The sequence below is a fragment of the Hemiscyllium ocellatum genome, chromosome 16 (genome assembly GCF_020745735.1).
Source record: "Hemiscyllium ocellatum isolate sHemOce1 chromosome 16, sHemOce1.pat.X.cur, whole genome shotgun sequence".
NCBI lineage: Eukaryota > Metazoa > Chordata > Chondrichthyes > Orectolobiformes > Hemiscylliidae > Hemiscyllium > Hemiscyllium ocellatum.
In genome coordinates, this window is record NC_083416.1 from 33,032,431 (window position 1) to 33,060,081 (window position 27,651).

Sequence of the window (27,651 nt, forward strand, 5' to 3'; positions counted from 1 at the left end):
GGCAGGTTTTGGTGATTAGAGGACTGAGCCCTCTGCTGGTGGCATCAGAGCTGCAGACTTGACATTGCCACCAGGGATCCCTTCTGTAGGCCATCAAGCATACAGAGAAGAAAGCCCTGTGAATTGCTAGGCAATTACTTCTATTTTGCTGATTTTCTCCTCACACAATGATGGAGACGAAGTAGAGCTGTTCAGACACTGGAAGTGCAGGCTACCTAATCTAATGAGTTGGTCTACTCACAGCTATTTTATCGTCCTCCGTAAATCTTTACTTATATAGTTCTGTCCAAAACCTTGCATCTAAATTTCAAAACATTAAGTTTTGATAATGCATTAAGAGCTTGATTATTTAAAAGAATACACAGAAATGTATATTTATAATATTAAATATTTATTTTCCTCTCAAAACATCCGTTAGCAGCATTTGAAAAAAAATAACATCTTGTTAAAGCCATTACACACAGAATGAATAAACAATTCAATGTCTTGTGATGGAACAAAATCTAGCATAAGCATTTGTTTTGTTTCTGTCAAGCTAGTCTTACTTAAAGCTGGATATAATATAAAATGACATTTGATTCACATAATTAACCAATCGATTCTGTTGAAGATTTTTACCAAAACTATGAATCTATTTACACAGACTTGCTTCAGATAACACCCAGAAATAAATGACTACTAGATACATATTAAACGCTGCTTCATTTACCAATAACTGATAATATGTGGGAATTGCAGTTAAAGCTTATGACTCAGTTGCTGGAGTCACTTATCTCTCAATTCCAATAAGACCAAAATGAACTACAATTTTCTAGCAGGCTATCTCTAAAAATCCTTTCACAAAGTGAAACACTTCCAATGCTTTGAACAGGCTTCACGTTTTGAAGACATTTGAGACACATTTACACCACGTGGTTTTAAAGCTTACAAATAATACATCCCATTTAACAAGCAGAAACTCAACACCAAAAGATTGCGTACATTTGATCTACTATTCATAATATGTAAATAGCTGATCATATTTTTTTATTTTGTCTATAGTTTCATTCTAACATTTGGTTTAAAACAGCTGTCACATAGTAACAGGAAAATACAACATAAGCTTTTAAATTTAGAAGCCATTCATAAAGATTCCCTTGAGGAGCATACTTTGTTCACTCAAACAATTATTTACAAAATGTTTGTTTCAACCATGCAAACTAATCTTTTTATTTTGGGTATAATGACATTGTAAACATATATTTAGTATTTATTAGTGGGAGGAAGATCTTAAACAGAAAAAAAGACAATTCCAGTGATGAGATAAGGCCATGTTTTCTGTGTCTCAGTCATGTTCAAAAGCAATATCGCTAGGACTCAATGTCAATTTGTAGAGACAGGTTCTCATGCTCCTGAAGATGGCCATTGTGTAAAACTGTGTACCTATAAAACACAAATTAAACAGGTTCAGCTAATAGTATGATAAAACTGTAGTAACCTTTCTTGGATATTAAAATGGCGTGCATTATACAACAATAGAATCTTATAACTTTGGTCAATCTGTATAATGTTTAGTTAAATAAGTTTTCTCGGTTTTCTCATATGTCTCCTCATCCTCTCTCCAAGTACATATGGTGCATTAATCCTATCTCATCTTCCTTTGACTGTTTTTCTACAAAAATATTGACCATGCAACTTCACTTCTTGACTCCCATGTTAACTGATATTGTTAAGAGTATCTCTTTCCAGTTATGTTCCTCTCTTCTTCAAATCTGCAAATCCAACCAAAGGAGGAAGCTGCTGATCCCCAAGGTGGACTAAGTGGAAAGCCTACCTAGGAAAAAACAACACTATGATCAAAGTTTAAAATAAACTTTAAAACATAAAACATTGCTCCTGCTCTCACCTCCTCACTCTCCAATCCCCATCCATGTTGACTAATGCCCTGCACCCACCCTGTGCCATTTTATGCATCTGTATGAAGTTTGATGTTGCCTCACATGCCTATACCACACTGTTCCCATCTAGAGATTTCCCTTGGCCCATTATCCCTTATGTCAAGCCAAACATTGAAGCAGAGAAAATAGGAGCAGGAGCAGGTCATTTAGCTCTTTGAGTACACTCCGCCATTCAAAATAATCATTGCTGATCCTCTATCTCAATGCTATATTCTCACACTCTCATGTACCGCTTGACATGTTTAGCTTCAAGAAATCTGTTTCTTTCTTAAATATATCCACTTGTAATTGTCTTCACAGCCTTTTGTTGTACAGAATTCAATGGTTTTACTACTCCCTGAGTGAAGAAATGTCTCCTCATCTGAGTCCAATACGGTCTTGTATGTATCCTGAGACTGTGAGTCCATGCTCTGGATGCCCCAACCAGGGTAAACACCATCCCTTCCTCCAGTCTGTCCAGCCATGCCAGAATTTTATATGTTTTAATTAAAGCCCTTCGCATTCTTCTAAACACCAGTGAATACAGGCCCATTCATCCAACTCTTTCCTCTTATGACATGCCTACCTTGCTAAACCTTCGATGCACTCCCTCTATGGCAAGTGTTCCTTGTCTTTGATAAGGAGACCAAAACTGCACACAGTACTCTGGTGTGGTCTCACCAAAGTCCTATACAGTTGTAGTAAGACTTTCTTAGCCCTGTACACAAACCTTCTTACAATGAAAGTCAACATTTGTCTTCCTAACTGCTTGCTGCACCCATATGCTTTCTTTTAATGCCCGGTTAGCTTAGTTGGCTGGTTTGTGATGAAGTAATTTCAACAGCAAGGCTTCAATTCCTGCACCAGCTGAGATTACCAGAAAGGACTCATCTTGTCTGTAGCATGGTGATCCTCAGGACATGTTGACCTTAAGACACCATCAGTTGTTTTTCTCCAATGAGAGAGCAATCCTATAATAACTTTATCTTTTACATTTACAAGTACATCCAGATTGCTTTGTGTATTAATCTTCCATAATCTATAGCTATTTAAATTATGTTCCGCCATTTTGTTCCTACTTAAGTAGACAACTTCACATTTTCCATGTGGCACTGTGTCTGCCATGTGTTTGCATACCTACTCAACTTCCCTTTATCTCCACCACACGTCTTGCATTCTCACTTAGTTTGGTGTCATCAGCAAACTTGGAAATATTATATTTGATTCCCTTATTCAAATAATTGATATATATATTATAAGGAACTTGGGCCCAAGTACTAATCTTTAATTGCTCTGGAGATGAGTTACTTTCTTGAATCTTTATAGTGATTCAAGAAAGTAGCTCATCTCCAGAGCAATTAAGAATGGACAATAATTAGTTATGCTCATACTCCATGAATGAATGTTTTAATAAAAAGTTTTACACACAAGCATGCCTTTTCACAGTCTCAAAGGGTACTTTACCTGGTGTCCTGGGACCAGATCCAATTTCCTTACTTCTCCAAAGGGTACACTAGTTATCTAAAAGAACAGACCTGCTCTTTCCTGGTCTCATCTTCATTTTCTGGGATGTACACAGAGTGACTCTGAAATCTGATTTCATTGGAAGCAGTTGATCATTTAAATGGTCAATCTCCTCCAGGAGCGATACACTTACTAATTTGGTCTACCCCCAGAGCTGTCCTTGTGATTATAGAATCATGCAATACGGAAGAGGCCCTTTGGCCCAGCAAATGGCACTGTGGTTAGCACTGCTGTCTCACAGCGCCTGAGACCTGGGTTCAATTCCCGACTCAGGCGACTGACTGTGTGGCGTTTGCACGTTCTCCCCGTGTCTGCGTGGGTTTCCTCTGGGTGCTCCGGTTTCCTCCCACAGTCCAAAGATGTGCGGGTCAGGTGAATTGGCCATGCTAAATTGCCCATAGTGTTAGGTAAGGGGTAAATGTAGGGGTATGGGTGGGTTGCGCTTCGGCGGGTCGGTGTGGACTTGTTGGGCCGAAGGGCCTGTTTCCACACTGTAAGTAATCTAATCTAAAAAAAAAGTCTGTACTGCCAAAGATATGCTAAGTCTATAATAGTTCCACTTTCCAGCACTGATCTCATTGCTTGAGTGTTGAGATTCTATAAGGATGCCCCCAGGTTTGGGTCAGGATTTGGGATTCCAGACTTCTGCCAATATTTTCACCACAACATACATACACTCTGTCCCAGTGAAAATGTGGACCTTAGTTCATTCTAAGTGCACTGCCAGTATATTGTAATTCAATTCTTTGTTTTCATGTCAATATGGCAGTGCACATAAGTGATGATAATACTGTAATAAGCTGCATTAATTGCATGTAAACAAGTGTTAGCTGTTTTTTAAGTTAAAAAAGGCAAAATAATTGGAAGGTCAATGTGCTCACTATGTACAGGGCTGCACATTGAGTGCAAGATGTGATGTAGTTTTAGACACTAAAATGTTTCAATCTATTCAAAAGCAAAACTGGAGAAGCAAAGTGCTTAAACGAAAACCGTTAATAATTAGCAAGTTAGAGGAAACATTTGCAGTAATATGTCAAAACATCCTGAAGTGCTTTCGAACCAATGGTAGAGATGTTAAGATGGAATCATTGTTACAATGTAGAAATACATTGTCAGTTTTTGTGATTTGAATTACTGGTATTCAATTTCATCAAATTCAAGATTTCTGTCCCGTAACAAAAAAATTAAGAGAGAACGAATTGCATTATTAAAATAAAAGACTATGCATTATGAATTAATTTAAAATTTTATGCCTTTTATGCAGCTTAGGGAGAATTCTGAGTGAAATATGGTTTAAAATTGATTTTAATTTACAAGAAGACATGGAGAGGGTGGATGGAAAGCATTTATTGTCTTCAGCTGAATGGTCAAGAACAAGGGGGCACTCATAAAGTAAAAGGCAAGAAGTTTAGGGGGATTTGAGGAAATATTTTCTTCCAGAAGATAGTAGGAATCTGGAATGCACTGCCTGGGAAGGTAGCTGAGGTAGTCAACCTCCCAAACTTTAAAATTACTTGGATAAGTACTTGAAGTGTCATAAGATTCAAGGCTATGGATCCAGTATGGGTACGTGGGATGAGTGTTGGTAGTACTGTATTTGGGTCTTTTCTGTCCTGTATGATTCACTGATTTTTTGTTTTGAAAGGCGTAACATTAGTGAGACAAAAGTAGGATTGACTGTTTCACCCTTAAGTACTTTATCACATATGCTAGAAAAAAAAACTGGTATATATTCAGGTTATTCATCTTTGATGTCAGCTGCATCATAAATTCATGCTTATGTTTCAGTGGTCTCTGGTCAGGGAGGTCACTATTACTTCTAATCTTTGATGGTTTTTGATTATTAAAGTTTTCTAGGTTAACCAATAGGTCAAGCAGTTTAAAGCTGTAAGATTCCTGTGATATTAAGTGGATCCTGAGAACTCCTGCAAATAACTCTCGGAAAAACTACTTTAGAAATAGAAAGTATTCATATATGGGTGTGGTAAGCTCAGTGAAAATAAAATTAATTTAGATGCTTATCTTAACATAATGCATTTTACTATAAATATTGACATGCACAGGCGAATACTTAAATCATACACAAATAATATGTCTACGTTTAAATTATATTTAAAGAGTATTTACACAGCTCAAGTATTGCTCAGTGTAGGAATTAAATGTTTTCAGAAACTTTACACATAAACAAATCTTGGTGCTGCAAATAATAAACAATGTATATCAAATTTCCATTTAAGGAGGTTTCAGTCTAATGGCTCGGGATCTATTTTGGGTGAGGCTGTGTTTGATCCAGTAAATATGCTAATATATTATATATTGGAATGGGAAATGTCAACACTGAAAAAAGCACCTATTCTAACAAAAAGGGAAAGAGAAATTATTTATGTACTAGTATCACTTAGTTACTTAAAGTTTTCAAACAAACGTTCCAACAATAGTAATCAAGAACCAGGAAAAATCTTGAATCATTTCATTTATTTGGATGTCATATGAAACAGTCAACTTTGTTTTATAGTTGTACTGTACTTGCATCTCTGACCATTCCATAGCAAAGACTCCACTATACCAACTTCGCAGCTCCTAATATCTAAATTTCACCTTCTCTGCTCGAACTAACTGAAACTTGATTTCCATAATGAACCCTTGAACATTATACTGACTGACTGCAATGCATCACGTCTGTGTGATTCCTTTTTTTTCTTTAAGGCATAACAGCAACACTTTGCATTTATATTGTGTCTTTGACATTGGAATACATCTCAAAGCATTTTGCAGTAGCACATTAGGGTGTGGTATAGATTTAGCTGGAATGATGATGGTGAGGTTCTCAGAACTCACTGTAATGATGGAATTAACTTGACAGCCCATGCCCAATAAATCACTATTAAAGAAGCCTGACAAATTTAGTGCTGATGCGTTTAGGTATAAACTTCAAACAATTTGATAAGGGATACTTATTACTGAATGCCCTTTTGCCTTAAACATCAATTTTAGAAAAGCACAGCTCCTCAAAAGAATTTTATTCTTATCATTTCTCTTTTATCTCTCCCTCTCTCTCTTAATTTCATCTGTATGCCCCAATTATTTTTAATCTCACTAGCACTATAACATTTAAATCTAATTTCTATATCCTGGTGTGAATTTGTGAGGCTGAGTGAGGATTCTCCATTCTCATTGTTCGAGGAGTCTTGATGGGTTGAATTGTCCTACCGCCCGTGAATGAAATGGCCATGATGCGAAATTTGGGAAAATTGGGTGAAATATCCCGTGAAGTTCTTCTCGACATCAAGATCACAATGTCCAATTTTCCAAACAAGTGTTTGATGGTGAGACAAGATGCTCACCGGTGAGCAGTGAGAGGTCTATTTGAAGAGATTAGTACTCGCTATTACTTTCATCATCACCTATTCTCACCTGATTAATGTGCAGGATCCCATTCTCCTACCTGTCAGTTAGAAACGGGACTCTGAGAACTCCTGACACAGAAGTCAGAGTGGTTACTTAGTGACTCTAGCTCACCGCTTGCTCCTCTTAGACATCAATCACCAAGCTCTCAGGACAAATGCCATGGTCAGCAACTGCAAGAATGCCATGCCTGCAGACACATACTGACCTCACTATATCTTCATGATTCATTTCTGATGCACTGACAGTGAAATTGAATGCTGCACTATAGAACGAGTTAACACATTTTATTGGGCGGCTGCTGCCAGGACACTTTACGCAGAGGGGTGGTCTCCCAGCTCTAGAATGTATCTTCAGAAGAGTCACTGGACTTGAAATATTAACTTTGCTTAGTCTCCACACATGCTGCCAGACCTGCGGAGCTTCTCTAGCAACTTGGTTTTGTTTGATCCATAAAGTAAAGATGAAACACACCTGCGGGCATGACCTGCTTTGTGAACCTTAGGCATCAGCCAGCTGTGTAAAGTTTAAATCTTTGCCCAAAGCAGTGATGACCTCTTCATGCAACATTATGAATCACTCCCACAAAAGGTTGTGAGGCACTAACAATGTTTTTCCACCTGGAAAGATTGATCCTAGTCGTCAACTTAGCAATTACCTGCCAATCATCGCAGCCTATTCACTTCAGACCTTGTACCATTGAGCATTATGTCACAGTAGGCTCTGTACCTTGATTCTGGATTAGTGGTGCTGGAAGAGCACAGCAGTTCAGGCAGCATCTAAAGTGCAGCGAAATCGATGTTTTGGGCAAAAGCCCTTCATCAGGAATGATGAAGGGCTTTTGCTCGAAACATTGATTTCGCTGCACTTTGGATGCTGCCTGAACTGCTGTGCTCTTCCAGCACCACTAATCCAGAATCTGGTTTCCATCATCAGCAGTCATTACTTTTACCTCTGTACCTTGATGTTTGTACACAAAGCTGAAGAAGAAAAGTCACCATCTATTTTTAAGTGTGATATCATTACCATAGTGTCACCCATGTCCCCTTAGAAAGTCTTCTTACTTTCCCTCCCACTATGTCTCACTGCAGTCTCAGGTGAGGGAACCTACTGGGTGGTGGGCTACATTTGCCTTGGAATACAGGTTCATTGACCCTGTGGCATTTGTGGTTAGAGGGTCCAGACAGGTTGACTGTGTCCTGCCAAGATGCATGTGCATCCTCCTCAATCTGAGGAGGACAGGGCTGAAGGAGACAGGCAGAATGGAGGTAGAAGTCCTGGCCACATCTGGAATGTCCTGAGAGGAGACTTCTGGTTGACCTGTATACAGTTCTTACTTTAACTGTCTCCTTGTGAGGAAGAGGCACTTAAAGGAAGGTTAAGGAACCCCTGTTTCTCTTGTCGTTGGTGCTAAGCTCACGACTAGAGTATTAGAGTGTAGGTCCATATATATCAAGCAGACACTGAAAGAGCTGGACCTGGCTGTCGATGGTGGCCACCAATGTTTCCATGGAGCAGGCGAACAATTATATGCTTGCAGCATTGGAATCCTCATAGGATAGCCACAGTCATGCAGCATCTGGGCAATTAAAACCATTGCCTCTTATGTACCTGTCAGCTGCTCCTGTTCCTCCCTTTGCATGTGGACAAAGTCATTGATTGCTACATCACAAGGTTATTTTCTGCCCGGGACTGAGTAAGTTCCTGTTCTCTGGAAATCCATAAAGTACCAATGACCTGGGCATTTCTTCCTTGACCAATTGTAGAGATTAGGCAGTGAAGTGCTCATAAACAGGTGCACCAGAATCTTAATCTGGTACTTCCTCTGAAATATCCAAGCATTCTTTGTAAGGGGTGGAGGAGGGATCTGTTATAATGCTGCTGTCTTAACACAGAGGCCATTGGAAAACTACTGGTATCCGCATGGACACGAAGCAGAGAATGCATTATGGACAAGCGCTCAAGGTTATGGCATGTTAGGGTTCTGCCAGGACCACACAGCTACTGACCACATTACTTGGTTCAAACATGGACAAAAGAGTTGAATTTCAGAGGTGAGGTAATAATGACAACCCTTGACATCAAAACTGCAATTGACCAAGTGTGACATTGGGGGTAATCTCTCCAGTAGTTAGAGTCATACCTGGCACATAGGAAGATGGTTATGGCTGTTGGAGTTTAGTCATTGCAGCTTCAGGACATCTGTGCAGGAGTTTCTCAGGACAGTATCCTAGGCTTAATCATCTCAGCTGCTTTATCATTGACCTTCCCTAAGGACATAAGCACAGAAGTGTGGATGTTTGCCGAAGATTGCACAATGTTCAGGACCACACACAAGTCCTCAGATACTGAAGCAGTCCATGTTGGAATGCAACAAGATCTGGACAATATCTAGGCTTGGGCTGACAACTGGCAAGTAACATACATGCCACACAAATGCCAGGCTAAGGACATCACCAATAAGAGACGATCTAGCCACCGCCCATCAAATTTAATGGTGTTACCATTACTGAATACCCCATTGTCAACATCCTTGGGGTTATCATTGAACAGAAACTCAGCTGGACTCACCACATAAACACAGCGGCCACAAGAGCAAGTCAGAAACTAGGAACACTGCAGCAACTAACTGACCTCCTGACTCCCCAAAGCCTGCCCATCATCTACAAGGCACAAGTCAGGAATGTGATGGAATACTCCCCACTGGCCTGGATGAGTGCAGCTCCAAGAATATTCAAGAAGCTTGAGACCATCCAGGACAAAGTTTGATTGGCACTACATCTACAAGCATCCACTCCCTCCACCACTGATGCTCAGTTGCAGCAGAGTGTTCTATCTACCAGATGCACTGCAAAAATTCACAAAAGAACCTCAGACAACACCTTCCAACCCCACAAACCACTTCCACCTAGAAGCACAAAGGCAGCAGATACATGGAAACACCACCACTTTCAAGCTTCCTTCCAAACTGCTCACCATCCTGATTTAGAAATATATCACCATTCCTTCACTAACACTGGGTCAAAGCTTGGAATTCCCTCCCAAATGGCATTGTGGGTCAACCTACAGCAGGTGGACTGCCATAGTTCAGAAAGGCAGCTCACCACCACCTTCTTGAGGGCAGCAATGCATGAGCAAGAAATACCGGTCAGCCAGTGATGCTCATATCCCACAAATGAATACATTTTAAAAATGTATTCACTTTCAGGATCATGGGAGAGCAAAGGAAAATGCTTCTTGCTTGATTGCGGAGAATGAGTTATTTCTGTATCTCCACAGGATGTGTTCTGATCCTTGCCATTGAGAGCCAAGATTCTTTCCTCATAGTGGATGAGGAGCCAAATTTCAGGCACTCCACTGCTCATCTTGGCTATTTTGGCGCTATATGGACTGTTGTCTCCTGGCATGAGATATAAAGGAAGAGATTAATGGAGATAAAAATGGCTGGTGCAGTTGTTAGAGGCTGGGGAAAACTAGTGATATATCCCAAATGCTGAAAATGTGTTGCTGGTTAAAGCACAGCAGGTCAGGCAGCATCGAAGGAACAGGAACACATTTTCAGCTCTGATCTCCAGCATCTGCAGACCTCACTTTTTACTCGAAGATATATCCCAAATGATCGAGTAGGCAGCGATAACATCATGTAGAGCTTTATTTTGATTTGGGGTGAAAGAGAATGACTGAGGGAAGATACTACATGCAATATTAAATGTGGTCAAGTATGGGTCTTTGTGAGAAGGAGATGAGCAGAGATAGAGTGAGTGTAGTGTAGCAGAGAGATGGTGGCACATATCCTGACAAAGTGCAGAAGGCTTTCTTGTGACATTGCTGGCATGCCTCCAGATGGTGAAATACTGCACTGACCTGGATGGCAACCTTGGACCAGCGAGGCCGAGACACCAGACCCTGTCGCAGACCAGGGCAGCTCAGCCTTTGAAATATGGTGCGAGTGCCAAGGATCCCAGGATCTTATAGCATGGAGAATACTTTTGTTTATAATGAGTGAAAGAATCAGATAACCTCAGGTAACTAGAGTGCCATAGGAGTTTGGCACTTAGGAAACGAGGTGAGTTTGTGAGGTTAGTGTGAGAAAATTCATTTGGCCTTGCAAAGGTTAACCCTCGATGTAAGTCAATGAAAGTAAAACTTAGCTGATTTCAGGTAAGATTCAGCCCAGTGTTTCTTGCCGAACTTAAATATGCCACTGATTTCCTGTAGAGGGTGCCACAAGGAAGCAGAAATGCAGCAAAAAGAAGTGTTTACCCAAAAGCCAGTAAAAACTGGCGTTAACAAGAAAAACAGTAAATATAATTTCTTGTGCTGGAGGTCATAGTGTTGATCCAGCTTTTTGGCAAAAATTCATCCAGTTAATTAGCCTGTTGATAGCCATTTTAACAGGCCATTGGAATTTTACCATCTCAAACGGTCCTCTGTCTTATAACCTGCCTGACAGGTTTCCGAGCATGGGTAGGAGGGGGACTACCTTGTGAATGTTGCCTATGTAAGGCAATGGTACACACTCTTCACTGTATTTTATGCTGCATACACGTAACAATAAAGGATATTCGATTCTTCATTCTATTTCAAGACTCCAGTGGCCCAAGGAGAGGCTACCTGGTAGTAAGAAAAAATCTAATTCTTGATGTTCCAATTCTCCTTTCCCATCGCCAAGAAATGAGACAGTGCCAAATTCCTGACATATAAGTCAGTGCTGGTATCTGACAGTTGCAGCATGTCCTAGCTTCGAGGAGAAAGTGAGGACTGCAGATGCTGGAGATCAGAGCTGAAAATGTGTTCCTGAAGAAGGGCTTATGCCCGAAACGTCGATTCTCCTGTTCCTTGGATGCTGCCTGACCTGCTGCGCTTTTCCAGCAACACATTTTCAGCATGTCCTAGCTTATCATGTAACTACTTCTTCAGACAATATCCCAACACGCTCATTGGTGTCATCCTCCTTGACCCCTCCCATTGAAGTGACATTGCACCAACCTCGTCGATTGATTATATCTGAGCTCAGACCAACTCAGCTACCACTTCAATCCTTCAACACTTTGGCACATCCTGTATGTTTCTGCCAGGTCAGTTTGTACGCAGAGACACACACACATCTCATGCATCCACACATGATGCATACAACAGTTGAAAGTTGTTTTCTTAGCTCTTATTCACTTTACTACTTACTTGGGGGCTGCTACACTCGATATACTTTATGTTGCTGTCATAGCACACACTGACTGACTTCAGCACTGACCTACAGGCTGCCAAGTGACTCACATTCCTTTTTTAACACACAAGGCCTTGAGAAATCAGTTATTGGCTGCCAGCCTCTATGGTTTGCATTACATTTTAGCACATATTGAGAGTAGCAGTCCATAAACATTAGTGAAATGTGTGCAGGGGTAGAGTTAGCATGAGTGGTGGCTCTTTCAATGTGTGCTCATAGGCAGAAGATGGCAGCACTTATCTTTGTGGAGCACAGAAGATCTTTGATCTTTTTTCTAAGGCCACAGCACTGATCCAGGCTGCAATCTGAGTCCAGGTTGGTTATGCCTGTTAGGAAAGCCTCCTGTGGTAGCTGGCTTGGCAAACAATTGCCCTCCTTAGCAGCATCCCATGCATCAACACCTTCAGCTCCATGTCCATGAAAAGGCATATAAGTTTTCCTTTCCTTTGGCATTGCATTTGGTAATAATGGTGGAGCAGAACAATGTGAGGTAAAATTCCTGGCTTGCATTGTCTGAAGTGGAGCAATAAGTATGGCAGTCCATTCCCTTGGGTCCAACCCTGACGTTGCTATTAGACCTGCTGATAAGGGTAGTACAGCTGTTGTCTGGCATGCTGCTATCCACACGGTGGAAATTGAGTGCCAGCTCATGGACACTTTCTCCTAACTTTACTTGGATCACGATCCTACCATTGAACATCAGGCTGTGGTTTCCAGGACTACCACAGACCTCATCTCCTTTGGAGATCTCTTTTCCATAGCATCCGATCTGATAGTCTCTCACACAGCCCTACTTCCCAAAATCAGCAAACAGTACTGCCCTAGCAGACCCATCATTTCAGCCTGATCCTGCTCCACTGAACTTATTTCTTTTTATCTTTGCTATCTCCTTTCCCCCTTGTTCAGTCTCTTTTCATTTATATTTGTGATTCTTCTGACACTTTACATAGGTTTCACATTTCCAGTTTTCTGGTGCTGGCTGCCTCCTTTTCACAATGGAAATGCAGTTCCTTTATGTATCCATCCTCATCAGGATGATCTGAATATATTCTTCATTAAAAAGAGGTGTGAACAGTCTCCACCACCCTCCTTCATCCGGCTGAGTTTATTCTCCTTTAACTCATCTCATTTTCTCTAGGTCAAAGGTGTAGCCATGCACATCCACATGGCATTCTAGATATGTCTGTCTCTTTGTTGGGTTTATGGAACATTCTTCTTCCAATCCCCCCTGGACTCTCACCCACAACTTTTTCTCCGATACATCAATGTTTTCAGAGCCACTTCCTGCTCTCAACCGGAATTGGAAAATGTAATCAATTTTGCTTCTAATTTCTAGCTTTATGTCAACTTCACCTGGTCCATCTCTTACTGTTCTCTTCCCTTTCTCGACTTCTGTTTCCATTTCTGGGGATAAGCTGCCCACCGATGTCCATGACGAACCCACCAACTCCCATAGTTCCCTCACACCTTGCTTCCTGTAAGATTCTATTCTATTCTCCTCTTTTTGAAACCAGGGTTTTTCCCTCATTGTTGTCGACTGAGCCTTCAGCATGTTTGACCCGTCTCCTATATTCTGCCCTCAACAATTCTGTTCCTTTCCAGAACAATGATTGTATGTCACTTGTTCTTACTTACCATCACACTAGACTTCACACTCAAAGGATCATCCTCTGCCATTTCTTCACCTCCCCTCCACCGTCAAGAGTTTGCAGGGAACATTGCCTCCGTAACACCCTGGTCCATTCCTCCATGATACCTAATACTTATACTTCCTCATTAACCCTTGGCACATCTATATGCGATTGTAGAAGGTATAACACTTTCCCATTCATCCCCCCTCCATCTCCACAGTCCAAGGCCCCAAACACATCTCCCAAGTAAAGCATTATTTTACCTGCACTTCATTCAATCTAGTCTACCGCAATCTAGTCTACCACTATTCACAATGCAGTCTCCTTTACATTGTCAGGACCCAAACACAGACTGGGTGGCTGTTTAGCAGAACACCTCCTAGTAGGAAACATCCTGATCTCTCAATTGTTTGCCATTTCAGTAAACCACCTTGCTGTCATGCTAATGTTTCCACCCTGGACTGTTCCAATGAAAGACAACTCCAGTTCAATGAACAATACTTTATTTTTCACTTAAGCACTTTTCAGACTTGAGGTCTCAATATTAAGTTCCATAACTTCAGAACCTGACCATAGTATGCCTGTTCTCTATTTTTCTTACATTCTGTTTCTCCTGTGTTCTCAGCCCCACCCCCACCCCCAACCCCACACCCACCCCACCCACCTTCATCCCACAGTCTAGTCTTGTTCCTGTCTTCTTTACTTTGCTCTTAGTAGTGAGGACCCATTCTCTCCTTTCACACTGTAATTCAAATATATTTTACATTTCTTTTTCTCTTTCACCTTCATAACCAACTCCTTTGTCTTTTACACTGGATTTTGACAACATCTGACCTCTGGCTCTTTCTCTGCCTTTGTTAAAATTATTTTTAAAATCCCTACTTTCCAACACCTTTCAGATCTAAACAAGTTCTCGCCATAGAAACTGCCAGACCAGCTGAGTATCTCCGGCACTCTGTGTTTGTTTCAGATTTTCAGTATCTGTAATATTTTGCTTTTACTCTGAGTTATGGTGCGTTGCGCATCATAAAACACATTGGCAAAGCATTTTACTGCAGATGGTAACATTTAATATAGCCACGATTTTTCTTCAGCATCCTGGAAATTGATTTTCAATTTCTGGAGATTCCAGGCCATTCTGGGAGGGTTGACAATTCTGTATTCAATGGTGAATGAACAACAGTTAGTACCTGTAATCTTTATTGTATTCACAACCTTTATTATTCTTCTTGATAAATTAATAGATAAATACTTTCAATGTGATTAAACACTTGAGAATGTTTAGATGAACCAAATTGCGACTCTTCAACAAACAGCAGTGTCAAGTAAACAAAAGCAGAACTGTTCTGATGCAGAACCACCAGACTCAAGACAGTAGCTCTGTCTTCTCTCCATAGTTGCTGCCAGAACTGTTGAGTTTCTCCAGCAATTTCTGATTTTTGTTTCAGATCTCCAGCATTCACATATCTTTGATGTATTTTCATCTCAAGTAATCCCCTGCTGGAAGTTTCTGTCAATAGAGCTGACAATCTACAACTCAATGTCAACATGAACATGAACATGAACCTGCTGCTCATGCAAGTCTAAAACAAAACTTTAATGTGGAACAATTATTGCACTGTGCTAATTTTACTGGATCAATTCTCCAAACGAGTGCTCAGGCAGTATAAGTTAATGTTTACTTCTAATTTAGTTCTGAAGAAAATGTTAGCATCATTCAGAATAATCAGCAAACTACTAGTTTATATAAATCCATCTGGTTCATAATGTCCTAACAAGGCTTATATGTATGGTCAGGTGACCCGTGACTGCCAGGATTGTTACTGAACTATTGATAGTTTCTCATGGACAAAACTGAAAATTTAAACCCAACTGGCCTCTGTGATTTTCAAACTGCAGAGTTGGAACAGACAGTATTCATTCAGCCAGGCCTTGGACAATCAACTTCTGGTCGAAACCAGACAGGCCTGGCCAGGTGCTAACAGCCATATTGTTTCAGAATGAATTATTGTTAACACCTCCAGTGACCTGCTTTGTTAGAAGAATGCTACATAGACTTGATGGCACCCAACTCAATAAGAGGCCAAAGACATTGTGCGACAAGAACAGCACTTGACACTGAAAGTTCAAAACTATGTTCTCCAATGTCCAAACATAGAAAGCAGTCAACTCATTGGATCTTCCTGCTCCCACCCAATGTAAGTATTGGACAAAGAGCACTGAACCTTTGAGAGAGGCAAAAAAGAGCGGGATAAAAGGGCAATCTGGAGTCCCAGCTCTCTGGTTTTGCACATTCATGAACGGCATCTCCAGAGGACCACCTCGGTGAGATGACCCAAAGACCAAAACCAGCCCAAATCAACAACTGCGGATTCTGAAATATCAACCAAATATCAAAACTGAAGAACAGCCTATTCCAGGATTATTGAATGGGCATTGAATCCCTTCAACAGAAGGTTCAAATATGGACTTGTGGCTTAGGGTGTAATGAATCCTCAGAAATGCCCATCAGATGTAGATAGCTAGGAGAAATTTAAGATTTACTTAACGATTTAAGAATGTTTACAGAAGAATTGTGTGAAGAGATTGATAGACTTGACAGAGGTTAATTTAAGTACATTGATCGAATCTGATAAATATTGTTTTTCCTTGATAACATGTTCAATTAGGCTGTGTTGGACCTTTCCCTGATTCTTATCCCTTTGTCGATTTCACCACATAATGCACCTGGGTTAAAAAAGGGTTATTACAAACTGGCCAAGGTTAGCCAGGGTACATTTATCCACACTTTCACTTTACAACATTTGATTCCAGATCAATTTTATTATGTTTGACTCTTAAGTGTTATCTGAAATGGCTGAGCAGTTGGAGGCCTATCACTACTGGGACAATTATGGGAGAAATTGGAACAGTTTTTGGTCGCCTTTTTATTGATTATGTCACAAAACCCTCCCTGAAGCAGCAGATATTTTCATTCTGGATCAGTGGTGCTGGAAGAGCACAGCAGTTCAGGCAGCATCCAACAAGCAACGAAATCTGATGAAGGGCTTTTGCCCGAAATGTCGATATTGCTGCTTGTTGGATGCTGCCTAAACTGCTGTGCTCTTCCAGCACCACTGATCCAGAATCTGGTTTCCAGCATCTGCAGTCATTGTTTTTACCTCAGTATTTTCATTTGCCATCCTTGGATGTGCCTTGTCTGAAGCTATGGGACTCTTCTGTTTAAAGGTCACTTTTCTCATATTGTTTGCTATGTTATAATTTGCTGATGAATAGCCTAATGAAGTACAAATGTAATTAATATTTTGCTGTGGCTCCCACAAGTGTGTATGTTAGTGTCATGGAAATGTACATTTCCTAAGTCAGTTCTCAATGTTCCAATAAATCCTGATACAAGAAAAAAAAGTCAATGCTTGCCTTACCATTGACACATAAATCGCAAGCATGAATTAATAGAAATATAAAAAGAAATCTCTTCCAAGCCACTGTGTTAGATGGCTTGATTTCTTTTGATGGAATATAATATGACACATCCATTTCAAAGTCTTTTGAAGATAGCTTGGAATAAAGCATACAAACATAATACAGCACCTTTAAACAAGATAGGCTGCCATTTTGCATGAACCCAAACATAAACAATACCTCTGAATCAGCCAGGAAACTCCAGCATTCAAAATCTTTTAAATGAAAAGCATGATGATTATTTTAACAATCAATATATTACCCTCAATCTTTTAAGGCAATTTAAAACTCAGCTGGAAATTAGTTGGCATTTGGTCTGCTCAAAAATGCACTTTGCAGGTACAGTCACCAAAAAACAAAATCAAAAATCATCCTCTGTGGATTATACTGAGCAAAAATATTTGGAATCCTCTGTGCAATCTTGGATATCATGCAACAAAGTTGATGTGTTGGTGAAAGTTCAAAGAAAATAAATCAGCATTTTATGACCATGATGTAAATTGTAAGAATTACTTTGATAGAATAGAAGATTAGGGCAACATGACCCCCAAGTCTTCAAAATGTTGATGGATGTATAGAATGCCAGTAATATTTTTTGAGCTTTTGCACTACATTCAGAATGTGTTTTCCCTCCAGAATTCATTTTCATTATCATTCATATGGTTTACTTTAATGACCTTATTGGCACTTCATAAAACAGCTTGGCTGGAAATTGCACAGAATCTCCCGTTCTTGCTTCTTAATTCTGTCAACTTCAATTTATTCATCTTGAAGGATCCTCTTTTGTGAAGAAAATGTAATTGTTATCTGAAATCATTACTTGTTCACTCACCTCTGAGAGTGCTCAAGGACAATTTTGTAAAAAACGATTTAGCTTCTGGAATTACAGAATATTCCAGATGAGGGCTACACTATAAATAGACTAAAATAACCTCTAGATTTGTACTTTTACCGTCTCAAAATACAAGCATGTAATTTCTTCTTTCATTTTACTTCAATCCTTGAAATTGTGTGAATATTATATCACTGTTCCATTTAATATATGCTCCCTCTTCTACATCATTGCTTTTCTTTATGATATTTCCTGACTAATATTCTTTTCTAAAATACTTGGGTTTCCATTTTAGATTAACAGTTCTCATTGTTTCTGCATAACACCCTCCCACTCACAACACAACATGCAATAAAAACGTTGCCATTGCTGCAAACACAAATACTTTTTCAGTATTACAAAGTTAGACAATTAATCACATTTATTATTACATTTTTCTTAGTTACTTAATATAAAACTTATTGAAGAGCAACAAATCTCTTCCCAATCATTTAAATGCTAACATAATGTGACTTCCCTCCCTAATTAAAGCATGTTTTAAATAAGTCTTCAGTCACATGAACACTAAAATTGAAGTAATATTTTGAAATATGGCTACAACTTCAAATGCCTGGTTACATTGAACTTCCTGCTGTAATTCATGCCCTCTTGACCCTAATCCATAGAAAATAGATTAGAACCCCAAATTACTTGCAGATATTTTTGAGCTTTTAAGTACAATATTTGCCTTAAAAAAAAAGACAAATTTGCCAAATGATGTCTGAGGATACAAATTTGGGGGCTGTCTAAAATCCCTGTGTAGATTACACTGAATTCCACGAATGTCAAGGGAACTTCAGACAGCAATATTTCAAGATTCAAATGCTAGTCAAAAAATTGATTTGTAAACTATGGATTGTGGCCCAAACTATGGATAGGGTGTGTGTTGAATGAAAGGAGGTTCTGCGTGTAAGATTTGTACTTTTATCATTGCAGGAATACATACGAGAAGTGTGCTGTGTGCTAGTGTAGTTGTTTGTAGTTCAGGAGCCACTATGATACAGTATACAGTGAAAAGTGAGAAATTCCATGAGATATCATTGCTTGTGTAGGTAAAAGAAATGAAGTCTCTCTCTCTCTCTGCTGAAAACAAATCAGCAAAGCAATTATTGAAGGAAACTGGACAAACACCTTCTCTGCAGAACCAAGAATCTCCTGCTCAATTGCCAAATTCAGCGATACAGAATCACCATAATGTTTCACAATCTATTTCTTACAGAGAAGCCAAAAACTGTTTTTTTTATACTTTGGCTTTTTAGACTTATATGTGTCCATGTGTATTGTATTTTATTGTCTTTTCTTATGTTATGGTACCTAATAAAATCGCTCTTTAACTCAAGAAAGCTTTGTTAATTTAGCTCCTTCGAAAATATATATTATATATTGCACATAACATATCAGGTGGGAAAGGGATCATTTAAAGAGAAGGGATCGTTTTAAATTAACCTTGTTGTGACCAACCAAGAGAGGAGCTGAATCAATAAGGAAAGAGAATTTATTTTTCTCCACTGCAATCACAACAAATTGGAGACCAGTCATAACACAATCTCTTTCTTACATCTGGTTGTCACCCATGAGGCAGATATGGTGTAAGGAAACTGTGTCAGATGATTAACATCCACATAGCTGCTGCCTTTGGCTCCTTTTGCCAAAGCTAAGAGCTAAAGGGAGCCTTGGAAAATAATTTAAATACACACTTCTCAATTTCTTTTTTAGGAACTTCAAGCTCCATACTTCTTCCCTTTTACCATGTCTTGACTGACTGAAGATGGATGTACTTTTTAAAAATAACTTTATGTTATTTACTATTGGCTAAGTCTGAGCTGTGTTGAGTCTTTTGGAGGGATTTCTATTGAGAGGCATAGTGAGATCTCTCGCTATATCTGAAAAAACGCACCTCAATAATTACCTACTATGCCCTTATGGCATTCCTCAAATCCAACACTGGCCCCATCTTACCATGAATCATTTCAAGTGGACACTCAGTGGACATCCCAGAATTCACTGATATCCTTTGCACCTGTGCCATTTTTAAAAGCTCACTGCTCTCCTGGACAAGAACTGACAGTCTGGTCGTAGCCCTGCACTGTTCCTGCCTTTTGTACTGGTCAGGAAGAAATTGCTGCTCCACTTTGTGCTCAGGATCCTGCTGGACAGAGTGGTACAGAACCAGGATTTCTTCTTCCCCAGGTTTCAGCAGTGGAGGCCATGACACCAGATCATGTCAGCCTAGTCCATGATTGCACTGGGTCAGTGCAGTCTCAGCCATCTGCCAGAATGCACAGCAATGTAGCAAGATGAAGGTCAATGGCCTTCTCCGCTCCATCAGCATAACAGCCACCACATTCTCTCTGATACCTCACACTTTGTGTGCCTCCACTTCTGTACCCATCTCACACCAATGTTCATGCTCTACCACTGTAATAATCTCTGCAAAATTTTCCATCACTTGCTGTCATCCCAACCCCTGACACCATTAATCCTGCATGCCCTCTGCAGTGCCTACTCACCGATTTGGGCCACTCACACCAAAATTAGCAGCCACTTTCATTTCCCCTAACAGCTGCTTCCCTCCTGCAGTCCAGGAGAAAAACAACCCCTGATAAGTCAGAAAGACTCAGAAGACATGTTTGACTGGACACCATTCAGGTCCTCACCCCTTATGGGGAAAGCCTGAAGCTGACCACTCCAAGTGGCTGACTAACCATTTTCAAGCCCGTGGACTGCTAACAGAAGCTGCCCTTGACTTACTGTGCTGGGACCCTGGATCCAAAGGCCTGCCCGCTTAATTTGACTAAAGCCTGCTGACAACCATGACAAGGTTCCATCCTTTATTTCACGGCAATGCAGAGGTACTGTGAAGCTGGTTTCTCTGGCCAAAAGGTAAAGCATGAAAAAGGTAAGGTAACACAATGCAAGGCAGGAATACTTAAAGACTTTGACAGTGAGTGAAGAGATGCAGTCTAATTCAGTCCATGAACTCGGTGTGTACCCCTGAGAGCACTTTGTCCTTGCTGAAGCATTACAATGACTGTTGCTAGCGCAGCCTGAGGTGCGAAATTGAAATGCAGAAGTTTCTTGTTAGTGAATTGGAAATATGCTATGTAGGCTCTTAGAGATTGGCATCTCTCTGAATACCAGTGTCCATAACTGTGTACGCATGTGGTCATGCCAATGGAGCATGCACTGCGATGTGAGATGATGGCATAGTGGCATTATTACTGGAATATTAATTCAAAGACCAGAATAGTATTCTAGGGACCCAGAATTGAATCCTGCCATTGCTGGTTGTACAATTTGAATTCAATAAAAATCTGGAATTAAAATGATGACCATGAATCCATTGACATTGTTGGAAAAATCCTGTAGGAAAGGAAATTGCTGTTGTTACCTGAACTGGCCTAAGTGTGATTCCAGACCCACAGGAATGCAGCTGACACTTACCTGCCCTCTGGACAATTAGAGATAGGCAATAAATGCCAGCCTGTCAATGATACCCTCATTCTATTAATATATTAAAAACAAAATATTGATCCATGGTGTTCAACATGGAGGATGCTCAGTGCAACCAGCATGCTAAGTTAGCCAGGTACCCATGTCAAGTTTTCTCAATGCTTGGCTTGTTTGATGAGCTGTATAAGATACAAAACTGAATATTGCTGAGATGAGATGGACCATCAACAAAGTGATAAACAAATTTTAATTACTACCAACTGGCAGTTTACCAATGCTTGGTGAGAAACTCAATTGTGAAAATGTTGGAGAGTGTAGTTCCTGGTGTTGAGATGAGCCTCAGTGGACTTTTCACTCAGTCCTACTACAAATCTCACCATAGTTCATGTCAGTCAGACCCTATAGAATTCCAACTAGTGTTTTAACCCCCAAATGTATGTGACTGATAAGAACCAACCAATAAAAAGTTTTCTTTTAAGTTTAGTCAGAAGGATAAATGTTTATTCCCGAACACCCTAAATATGTTTGTAGATGCAGCCATGAAGACATTCATACAAACACACCAAGAAAAGACTTTGGTTGTAAAAATAGTTGACATGTTCTTAGGTTTTAAAAGACAAAAAAATTAATTGCTGTACTTGCTGCTCTTAAGATTAATTTTTTTGCAGGCCTGTGATACATTTGTGGCCCACTGAAGAAATTGAGATAAAAGAAGTTGGATTTGCAGCTTTTCTTACTTGGTGCACCTTGCTTCACTCAGTTGAGGTGCAGTTGTAATCCTATTGTAGAAACCTGGTTTATTTCTTCAAATAGGTTGAAAGCTAGCCAGAATCTCTGACTGCAAATGAATCTGAGACAGGATCCCATTACTTTCTCTCTCCAATGCTCCAAAATGATCTCTCTTAAATGTTCCGTATCAGAAAATGGGAGCCTAAGTTTTATCACAAAGTATTAATTTCGAGGAAATCTGTAATTAGTTTCCCTCTATGAGCTTTAGCAAGTTATTGCATGCAATTTTCCTTTGTTCACTTCGTTAGTATGCACCATACCTCAATAGAGCTCCTCTTGAGCTCTCTTGTGCTCACTTGCAGAGAAAGTATTCACAATTGCCGGGATCTTTCAGGTTTCTAAAGGTGCCATATTTAAAGCCTAGCTGTGCATCAGCTCAAATGCTGCCAGCCAGGAATCGCCCTGAAGTAGGGGGGTGAGGGTGGTTGTGGGGATCGTCTCAGGTGTGGGACAGAGGTCCTCCATTGGTGCAGTGATGGGTTGGGGGGGGGGGGGGGGGTGGCAGTGGAGTGAAGAGAGAGGACAGAGAGTTACTGGGGTTACTGCTAGGCAGAGGTGGGTCTGGGGTGTTGCATGTGTTCGAGCTGAGTGAGACCATGGAATGAGATGTTTGGCATGATTGGCTCACTGCATTGCTAAAGAGATGCTGCCAAACCACAGAAGCATGGTTAGCTGCTAATTGGTATAAGAAAATAGGGCAGAAAGTTTGGCAATAAAGGTTAAGAGATGAACAAGTGATCACATAAGCGACAGGGCACCGTGAGCTTGAATCTGATTAGTAGATGTGAAATATATGGCAATTTGATTAAATTAACCGCACAATAGACTTGATGTAATTTACTGCCCAGTTAATGGTTAGTTTGTAGATTCTTGTGATTTGGATGGAAAAGTGTATAAAGGTAGTGTTGTGTGGATATTCTGCAGAGTGAGCTTGATTGATCTACGTGACAAAAGTGGGGACTGCAGATGCTGGAGATCAGAGTCTAGATTAGAGTGGTGCTGGAAAAGCACAGCTGGTCAGGCAGCATCCGAGGAACAGGAAAATCGACGTTTTGGGCGAAAGCCCTGCATTCCTGATGAAACGTCGATTTTCCATTTCCTCGGATGCTGCCTGACCAGCTGTGCTTTTCCAGCACCACTCTAATCTTGATTGTCCTACGTGATGATCTTTAGTTTGCCTTCTTGCTGTAATCCATTGCCGCTTGAATAAACCACTGCTCCTGCTGAATTCCCGGCACTCTCAAGAGTCTTCTTCCCTCATAGACCAAAACGGGAGGAAAATGAAAGTTTCTGAGGATACTTTGGTGGCATGGGTGACATTTCATTGAAAGTAGAACAATACATTCATAAACATATTGCCACTTCTTTAATTGACTGAATCATGATGGCAACTATAAGAGTAAAGTTACTGGGGCTACCTGTCCTAAACACCACTATTCTGCACAAATATCTGATGCAGCATAATATCATGTCATTACTGAATATGAGACTATCACATATTGTAAAGCCTACCAACAATTTTCAAATTTAACTTCTATCAAACAACAAAGACAGAACAAACAAACAAAAAAAGACAGTATTCGCTTCTGGGAATAAATGGAAACTAGTTGTCTTTCAAGCAACAATAAACTTACAATCAATAAATGACAATCCAGAAGCCTCCACAGCCTCAGGGACACCAATAGGTGAGAAAACAATTGCAAGAACTGATGCTCTCTCTGTAGTTCCTGATCATTGCCAAGCAGCATACATTGACAATGCTTACATCATACATAAGGCTTCTCCTTATCTGCTTATTTAAGTGATCGATCCCAAGTGATCCTTGCCCCCATGGATAGTGCAAAATCAGGAGTGCTCAAGACATTGGTCATTCAATGGCTTCACACTTCCAGATGGTCACACAGGGCTGTTGGTTAAGCTTTACTCTTTGGTGTCAAAGGAGAAGAGAGGTCTCTCAAAGTGGCTGATCAGCTCAATCACACCACTTTGCTGGCACCTTCAGTAGGTGTACATTCAGGGACAGAGAGAGTCGGGAACGATAAGGACAGTCTCTAATTGTTGTTGCACAGTTGCTGTGAGTTAGCAATGTGAAGACTCAAAGCAGGATATTCGTCAAAGTTTTTGGCAACTAATTTTGTGATGTTTTGAAGGTCAGTTTGAAGAAGGCCTTACAAAGGATAGGGCAGCAGAGAGAGACAGATATATATTAATGAGAAAGAGGGAGAGAGAAAGAGAAAGAGAGTTCAGAACAATGTTCTCTCTCGCTTAGTGGTTCCTTGCCAGCACTTAAAAATAAAAAGGATGATTCAGGTACAACACTGGAAGCATGGATGGTCCTTTTCTCCTCCCTACTCCAGAGTCCACACACATCCATTCTATCCTCCTATCTGCCTAAGTGGACAGCAGAACTGTCTCTCCTGCAAATCATGACCCAGGTTGCTGAAAATCCCACAGTGCTCCTGATTGCCTGCAGAGACAGATTGTGAGGGAGAAAGAGAGCACTGCAGATGCTGGAGATCAGAGTCAAAAAGTGTGGTGCTGGAAAGCACAGCCGATCAGGCAGCATCGGAAGCAGATTGCCAGTTCCAAATCTGCTCTACCTCCACATTCCCTATCTCTGATGGGAATACCTGCTCCTTGTGCACACTCTGAGTCTAGGATTCTGTGAAGTTGTGTGTAGCCACCAGAAATTTTCAGAACATTGCAAGCCAACTTTTGAACAAGAACTCCGCATTCCAAAAATATTAGTTTTGGAACGTTCACGCGAAAATGCTGACAGGGCTGAGGAGGTGCTTTCATTATGAGATACAAAAGACCAGCATGTTAAACTCCAGTTTGGAACAAACTTACCAGAATTATCTAAATATGACTAACAAAGAAAGTTTAATGATATACAGGGCAACCTTAATTATCCGAACATCGATAATCGGAATTTTGGATTATCCAAACAAGATCACAGTGTCCCGATGCTCGGGTAAAGTGTATTATCTGAACTTTCAATTACCCGAACAAAACGCTCTCTGCCCATGTCATTCAGATAATCAAGCTTGCCCTGTAATTCTGTTAATATGTTGGACAGTTATTATGTGAATAGTGCAGTAAAGTTTTCAATAACTTCGAATTCACCTGCAGCCCAGTCAATAGAACCCCTGCAGCTTCCAGTGTACATTGCAATAAAAAACCATTAAAATCACTGTAATGGAGCAGGTAGTAGAGAAGTTGAATAGGATAAAAATAGATAGGAGCAGGTGCTAAAATGGTTGTCAGCCTTCAAAGTGGAAGGATAAAATGCATTCTAAATTGCTAGGGAAAGAGCACGAAAATTGCAGATCTGCTCACAATCTTCCAGTCCTCCACAGATGTAGAGGAGTTGCCAGAGAACTGGGTAATTGCACATGTTTCATTCTTTGAGATGTACAGCACAGAAACAGACTCTTCAGTCCAACTCGCCAATGCTGATCAGATACTCCTCACTAATCTAGTCCCATTTGACCCATATCACTCTAAACCCATTCTATTCATATACTCATCTAGATACTTTATAAATGTGGTAATTGTACTAGTGTTCAACACCTCCTCTGGCAGCTCATTCCACACACGCACCACCCTCTGCATTAAAAAGCTGCCCCTTAGGTCCCTTTTAAATCTCTTCCCTCCCACCCTAAACCTATGCCTCCTACTTTTTGACTCCCCTACCCTGGGGAAAAGACCTTAACTATTCACTCTGACCAAGCCCCTCATGATGTTATAAACTTCTATAAGATCATCCCTCAGCTTTTGATTCTCCAGGGAAATCACCCCAGCCTATTCAGCCTCTTCCTATAGCTCAAACCTTCCAACCCTGGAAACATCTTTGTAAATCTGAACCCTTTCAAGTTTCACAACATTTTTCCTATCACAGGGAGACAAGAATTGAATGCAATATTTCAAAAGCGACCTAACCAGCATTCCTTTCAGCTGCAACATGACTCCCAACTCCTATACTCAATTCACTGACTAATAATGGAAAGCATAGCAAATGCCTACTTCACTAGCCTGTCTACCTGCAACTCTGCTTTCAAGGAACAATGACCCTTCACCCCTTTCCTGTTCAAAATGAGCTGGCAACTATGTTTAGTGATCAGTGATACAACAGTATTCAGAGACATTAATCAGGATAAAATTAATTGACACTTGAGAAGATATGCATTAATTAAATGATAGCCAACGCAGATTTGTTAAAGGCAAATCATATTTGCCTAATTTGATTTAGCTCTTTGATATAATTACCGCAAGTATTGGCGAGGGACATGTACTTGATGTGACTTTCAAAAGGTTTTGTGACAAAATGCCCGTTAATATGTATATGAACCATAGGGCTGAAAGGGCAATGATTGCATGGAAATAAAATTGGCTAAAGGAGGGAAAGCAGAGACAAGTTCTGAGAAGTTGTTTTTCAGCCTGGAGGAAACATGAAACATTATCTTTTAAGGTTGGTTTATATGAAAGATCTGGATTTTAGTGTACAAAGACATAACTTCAAAGTTCAGAAATGAGGTAAGCAGTGAGGGAGAAAGTAATTGACTTCAGCCTTCATAAGACAGGCGGACTGACATGGACAGACACTTAGCAGATGAAATTTAACACAGAGATGTGTCAGGTGGGAAGAATAAAAGGAGTAATACTATAATAATAGACCTAAGCGGTATAATTTTAAAGGGAGTCCAAGAACAAAGATTGAGGGGATATAAATATTCAAGGCTTTGAGATGGTAGAAAAAGTTCAGAAAGTTAAACTTCTCAAATTAAGCTAGTTGTGATCATTGGCTTTGTAGATTGAAGCACAGAGTACAAAAGCACCAAGTCATTTTAAAATTCATAGAACACTGGTTAGGGTCCACTTGGAGCATTATACCCAATTCTGTGCAATACACTTTAAGTAAGATGCCTAAGCTTTGGAGTTTGCTAGAATGGTATGAGGAATGAAAGACTTAATTGGAGTGACTGAAGAAACTAGGGATATTCTCCTTGGAGCAGTGAGTTTTAAGGGAGATTGGATTATTCTGTTTAAAGTGGACAAGTTAAAGAGAAATTTGATAGGGGTATTCAGAAAAGGAGAAACTTTGCAAAAAATACACAAATTTAAGGTAACTGGGGAACAAGGCAGAGGTATTCTGAAGAATAAAAGATTATGCAGCAAATTGTCATGACCTATAATGAGTTCTCTGAAATTATGGTGGAAGCAGATTTAATACCAATACCTTCCAAAACTGGAACTATAAATCTTTGCAGGTCTTTGGACAAAAATCAGCGGATGTGTAACCAATTAGAAAACTCTTTCAAGAAGCCAATGGAAGTATGATGGACTGAATAACTTCCCTCTGTTCTGCACTATTTG

The 27,651-nt window shown here is 40.1% G+C and overlaps 1 protein-coding gene across 2 annotated transcripts in view; it reads right to left on the reverse strand.

Moving 5' to 3' along the window:
* Positions 1-1,223: 1,223 nt before the first annotated feature.
* The window catches only part of htr4 (5-hydroxytryptamine receptor 4), a 205,173-nt gene continuing 178,745 nt past the window's right edge, over positions 1,224-27,651 (reverse strand). For both annotated transcript variants that reach the window (XM_060836766.1, XM_060836767.1), the window contains one exon: positions 1,224-1,422. In XM_060836766.1, coding sequence (XP_060692749.1) covers positions 1,350-1,422 — 73 coding nt within the window. In that variant the 3' untranslated portion in view covers positions 1,224-1,349. The remainder of the gene's footprint in view (positions 1,423-27,651) is intronic.